Source organism: Rutilus rutilus (genome assembly GCF_951802725.1).
Source record: "Rutilus rutilus genome assembly, chromosome: 25".
NCBI classification, from domain to species: domain Eukaryota; kingdom Metazoa; phylum Chordata; class Actinopteri; order Cypriniformes; family Leuciscidae; genus Rutilus; species Rutilus rutilus.
The window spans coordinates 1,860,667-1,866,813 of NC_140229.1; the positions used below are offsets into that span (position 1 = coordinate 1,860,667).

General features: G+C 40.6%; 1 protein-coding gene across 1 annotated transcript; it reads left to right on the forward strand.

Annotated features, from left to right (window-relative positions):
• Positions 1-207: 207 nt before the first annotated feature.
• gdnfa (glial cell derived neurotrophic factor a) lies at positions 208-5,649 on the forward strand (the record flags this gene model as incomplete). The annotated part of the gene is made up of 2 exons (XM_084399796.1): positions 208-394; positions 5,126-5,649. 2 exons carry the CDS (start codon positions 208-210, stop codon positions 5,647-5,649), a joined length of 711 nt encoding a protein of 236 aa, XP_084255922.1.
• Positions 5,650-6,147: the final 498 nt, after the last annotated feature.

Here is a 6,147-nt window from a genome sequence, read left to right on the forward strand (position 1 = left end):
CATCACAATATTTAATTCTTGCACTTTTCACACTGTCTTTCTCTTATCTCAACCGTTTCCCTCTGGGACCATTTTCAGTAGCTCCATATCCATCAAATTAACACGTGCAAAAGCACCGTTCTGTCAGCCGTGTGTGTGTTCTTGTGCAGATACTCATGCGTTTACCTTTGCACCGTTGCAGCTTCCCTCAAAGGAACTGAGTCTAAAATGAAGTTATGGGACATTCTAGCCACGTGTTTGTTGCTCCTGAGCTCCGTTTCCACACGTCCCGTCTTCCACAAACTGCATTCATCCAAAAGAGCCATCGTCCGCAGTGAGATCCCCGCTCTGGACCCCGTCATCGACTCCCAACCTGAAACCAGCAACCAAAAACAAGCCTCCATGGAGGAACAATGTAAGTCAGCATGCATGCATTCGAATCATTTGTCATCACACATGCACACAGTGTTCATTAATGGTTTGTCATCACACATGCACATGCACACAGTGTTCATTAATCGTTTGTCATCACACATGCACACAGTGTTCATTAATCGTTTGTCATCACACATGCACATGCACACAGTGTTCATTTGTTGCAGCTCAAATGCATTGGAGAATTTCTGCTTGCTGTTTTCAATTACTTACATAGTTGCATGTTGAGCAACACAGATACAGATGCACAACTGTGACGGTCCACTGGTCAAGAGCATGTTAAATGTGGCTGGACTGAAACATTCAGCACTGGTTAACCACATGTTTTACGTAACAAACCGTGGCCTTACAACACAGAGGTCGAGCTTTGTTTTATTACACACGTATAATCTGACGTTGAAGCGCTCGAGTTGAACAAGACATTCCTCCGCACGGATTGTTGACATTAAACGCTGAGTTTTCCACTCATGTTTTCCTCAGTAAGGTGCTGCCGTGAACACTAACAGATCCTGACGTGACGGGAAAGGCATCCGCGACTCCGCATTCACTGTGCTGATGCACATTTCAGCAGCTGTTCCAGATGTTTAATAGCGGCCTCGTCTTTTACACACAGTAGTCTTGACATGACGCGTCGTCGGCCACATGCATCATCGTGGGAACTTTCTAAATTAGAGAATTAACGAGTGGAACGCAGCGTGTGGAACGGTTTGCGTTGGCTTGTAAAATATGCATGAATTTATTTCGAAAACTCTTCCTTGCATAATGTGAGGCGTGCTGAAACTACAGCGGACAACAGCTGATGGGAGCTGCAGAAAACAAACACATGTTGAAGCACTCAGTGGCTTTTGTCTTGGGGATTCAGTTCTTACATGCATCATGTAGTTATGTAGTGAACTGCAGTCCGGCAGCCGCTGAGAACAGTGAAGCAGTGAAGACTGATTCTGCTCGGCTGAAGGACACGCAGTCCAGAACGAGCATTTGAGTAACACACTTAGAGTTCATTCCATGCACGATGTGTTCTGCTGAAAATGCATCTTCACATTTAGTTGTATAGCGCTTTTCACATCGTTTCAAAGCAGCTTTACAGGAAATGCACGAGTCCACGGTTGCATGTATTTTATTGCATGCAAAATATAGAAAATGAGTTTGATGCACAAAACGGTACACTCTTAAAACTAAAGCTTCTTTATTGGCATCTGTGGTTTCATGAAGAACCTTTAACATCCAAAAAAAAGTTCTTTATAGTAAAAAAAAGTATTTTTAATGCATTAATTATGCCTTGTAATGCACCTTATTTTGCATTGCATGATCTCATTAATAATCATAACCTCAGCTATAATACTTATCTTAAAAACACATGACAAACGATCAGTTTTAGATGCATCTGCAAGTATTATAATGCATTTTAACTTTGGTAATGAAAAGATATAATGCATCATGACGTGCATATATATAAAGGCTTTAAAGTAAAGTTTTACCAAAGGTTCTTAAGATTATTAAAATGTTCCTTGAAAAGTGTATCACTGAGAGGTTCTTTAGAGAACCAGAAATGGTTCTTCATTGGAATCGCTGAAAAAAGTGTGTGACATATTGAGCAGAATTAACATAGCATTATTTTGCATGAAATAAAATACGGCATCCATCTGAACTGAGACGCATGCCTGAAGAAAACACACTGGCTGAGTCTCAGAACAGATTGTGTTTAGATGTGTGTGTTGTCAGTAGCAGCACAGCGTCGACACACAGCCAGTGTTTGACACCTCGTATCATGCCTGAACATCTCAGCCGAACTGAATCCCCATCCCATCTGAATCATCTCAGTCCGCGGAGAACGCTTCACTTTACAGGGAAACAGATGTTCATGCATGTTAGATGTGCTGCAACTGATCTGCATGAGAATCACAGAGATAGGCGTTGAAAGCGTTCTGTCAGTGATTACAGGAGTGATTACGTATGAGTTGCATGTGTGCATCATGCTGTATTTCTCACAGCTGCTCGTCTGTGAATAAACGTCTTCATTGAGCTCTCCACATCCTTCGCTTCTCTTGCGAAACGCCTACGCTTTTGCTCGTGTTGCACTGGCTTGGACGAACTTACGGTAACGGTTGTTAGTTACTGTAATTTAAAAATGCATTATTCATAGGAAAAATTAACGTAAATGTTTTGAATAGTTTTCATTAACAATAACAACACTGATTCATAACCTGATTCAATATAAATTTTGACCCAAAAGTGGTGCGTAAAATGTACGAAAAAAAAAAATCCATAGAAAAAATGTAATAAGACTATCAAAATTCTCCGAATTTTTTGTCATATTTTCAGAATATACGTTTTATAAGCTCACGTTCCACCGGGTCAGAATTGTCCGGGTAATATGAAAGGTGTCTAACAGAGGAGGGTTAATTAAATCATACAGCTTCTCTTGAAGATGATTGAATTGTCATTTTAAAAATGCATTAATCATATGTCTGATATTATGATGCTAAATGAGAAATTTTCAGCTGGTCATGTGATCTCAACATGGCGACCCACTCCATGTAGAAACTGCTTTTAGTATCTTCTTCTCATTGAGTGGACATCACTGAAACATTTTAAGTGAAATAATTTGGGAACATTTAGAAAATTTGGGAAAAATTGTCCGCGAGCGAGATTATCAGCATGAATCCGGCATCGGTTGCAGATCTTTTCCGAGAACTGTGATACGGTCTGTTGGGTTGAATGGAGAGCGAGTGAACTCTGAGTTTGGACTGTAATGAAATCATGGTGTATTACACATGATCAAACGAGCGCTTGCTTTTGTTTAAGACGCATGTTTCCAGTTTGCGGTTGAGCAGATGTTTTCTGCTGTACCTCAATGTCATCATCTATAAGATTTTCCATGGCAGTCGTGAGATGAAAACACGGGCCGGTGACGGGCGGGATCCCGAGACTCATCCGCCGTTATTCAGGACGCCCGATAGGGACAAATAAACAATATCATACCGTATATACAGTCTGAGAGAACGCTGAGCATCTGCAGGCCACTGGCTCACTTATAAACACTAAATGTAAAGCAGAAATATTTCTGCACTTCATCTAGGTCACTATAAACCAGGGTTATTTTACTAGCATTAATATGGTATTTATGCATTTTTATGTTTCATTTTAGTTTTAGTACATTTTTGTGTGTTCTCATTGTTTTTATTATTATTTTTTAATGTCTGTTTAGTTTTATAAGATCAGAATCTCATTTCAACCTGAAATAAATAGAAAATGTAAAAAAGAAAATGTATGCACTTTTTCCAAGGTCCTAGGAATTTTACTGTAAAATTCAGTGTTTATTTAGCATCATTAATATGGTATTTAATAATATTCTGAATTCGTTTTTTTTACTTTAAGCAGAATTATACTAAAATTCATATCAGTGTTCTTAAGTATCACTAATATGGCATTTATTATTATTATTTTGACATTCATTTTAATTTTAGTTTAAGTTTTAATAATTTTGCTGTGTTCTCTCATCGGTTTTATTCGGGTTATGTCTTTAGTTTTATTATTTTATATTTCAATTTTAGTTGTGGTAATTTCAGTACTCCAACTTAAACTAAACAAAAATCATAAAATATAAAATAAAATAATATAAAAAAAATAACAGAATTTTTTATACTATTCATTTCAGTGAACATTCATTTGAATTCAATTAACAAATGTTTTAAATCGTTTTAGTGAACAACAACAAAATGATTCATATTACATTTTCAAATAATGGGCCCTATTTTAACGATCTAAAAAGCAAGTATCAATTATACCGGCGGGATAAATGACTCTTGCGCCCGACGCAAATCTAAAATGTGTTGGTCTGAAGCAGCTTCATTACTCATAGGTGTGGTTTGGGCGTAACGTGAAATAAACCAATCAGAGCGTCATCTCACATTCCCTTTAAGAGCAGGCGTGCTTGTTCCATGGCGGATTGCTATTATAACGGCGGATTTGCCAGGAGCGGTTCACAGCCGAGGAGACCGACGTTCTCGTCAGGGCCGTGAAACACAGAGAAGTGACATTGGGGATGGAGAAACACACCCAAATTAGCTTCGGTTAAACAGGCGTATGATAATGTGGGTAAATGTGTAAGCTAGATTTATGCCTATTTTTTCACATCTTCATGGACACCACAATGATTTCCCTCGTGTGGTAATATTTTTCCTTGTAATAATGTATGGTTTGCAAAAATGAGAACTGCTGCGTCTGTGTAGATGAGAGAAGCAAAGTGTGTGTGTGTTGTGCACACGCTACATTATGGCCAAGCATGCGCCCTTAAAATAGCATCTGAATAACGCGCCACTGACTTTAAACGAGGTTTCTCCTGGTCAGTGGCGGAATTGTTTTCTGAAACTGCAAAATAGCACCAGGGAACGTTTGCGCCGGATCACGCCTCCTCTTTTCGCTGAACCGCCCCCGGGAGCGCAAGTTCATTCCCTAATTTACCGACGTGCGTCTGTGGAGGGAGAAGTCCGCTGTGCGCGGGTGCAAAATAGGAATGATACATGCGTCGCTGTACAAAGTCAATTGCGCTGGGTGCGAGATAGGGCCCAGTGACTTTCTCAAATTGTGATGTAAAAGCATTATTTTAAATTACATATCGAGGAACAATGAGGAATATCACAAATGCACACTGTCAGAATGCATAAATCTGCATAATTAATGAACCAATCTTTCATTGTGTCTGTTGAAGATGCTGTAAACGGCCTTTACCCGGAGCAGTTCGAGAGCGTCATGGACTTCATCGAAGCGACTCTGGGCCGACTGCGCAGATCTCCTCACACAAACACCGAATCTCAGCCGAAGCGGGACCGAGGCCGGCAGAGAGGAGCAGCAAACACCGAGAGGTCGGGGCGGGGTCGCGGAGACAGAAAGAGGGGTCGCGGGCGAAAGGAAAGCCGAGACGACAGGGTCAAAGGTCAAGGGCGAGGCTGCCTCCTGAAGGAGATCCACCTGAACGTCACAGACCTGGGCTTGGGTTACGCGACCAAAGAAGAGCTGATCTTCCGTTACTGCAGCGGCCCGTGTTATGACGCCGAGACCAACTACGACAAGATCCTGAACAACCTCACACACAACCGCAAGCTGGACAAGGACACGCCGTCGCGAACCTGCTGTCGGCCAATCGCGTTCGACGACGACATCTCCTTCCTGGACGACAGCTTGGAATATCACACACTTAAAAAGCACTCCGCTAAAAAGTGTGCGTGCGTTTGAGCGACGACCCCAAAGCGCTTCGGACTGGGACTCTCGCGGAACGAGATATTCAGTATTCACTCTGTTACCGAACCACAAGATGAGCGTTTATACAGTAACAAGCGTCGTTTGGTGGAATAAGGAGCGCGCGTGTGTGTGTGTGTGTGTGTGTGTCTTATCAGTGGATTATCAGAGACGACACAACAACAGACTCCACATCTTTAATATCCAGAAAGCTATCTATATATATATCTATATATATATATATAGTATATATGAAAATGTATTTATTGAGATTTAATTAAGTTATTGTTATTTATTGCAATCCATTGTATTAGAGTGTTTGTTTCTCTTATTTATTTAAGGAGGTTTTTTTTTTTTGTTCTCTTTCTTGGATGGTGCCAAATTTGAGCATGTGTGTTTAAAGGAGTCGTTTACAGTTTGTCGTTTATCTAAACTCATGTCGTTCCAAAACCATCCGTGCAACAAAACCAGACGTTACGGTGCTGTTACATTAGC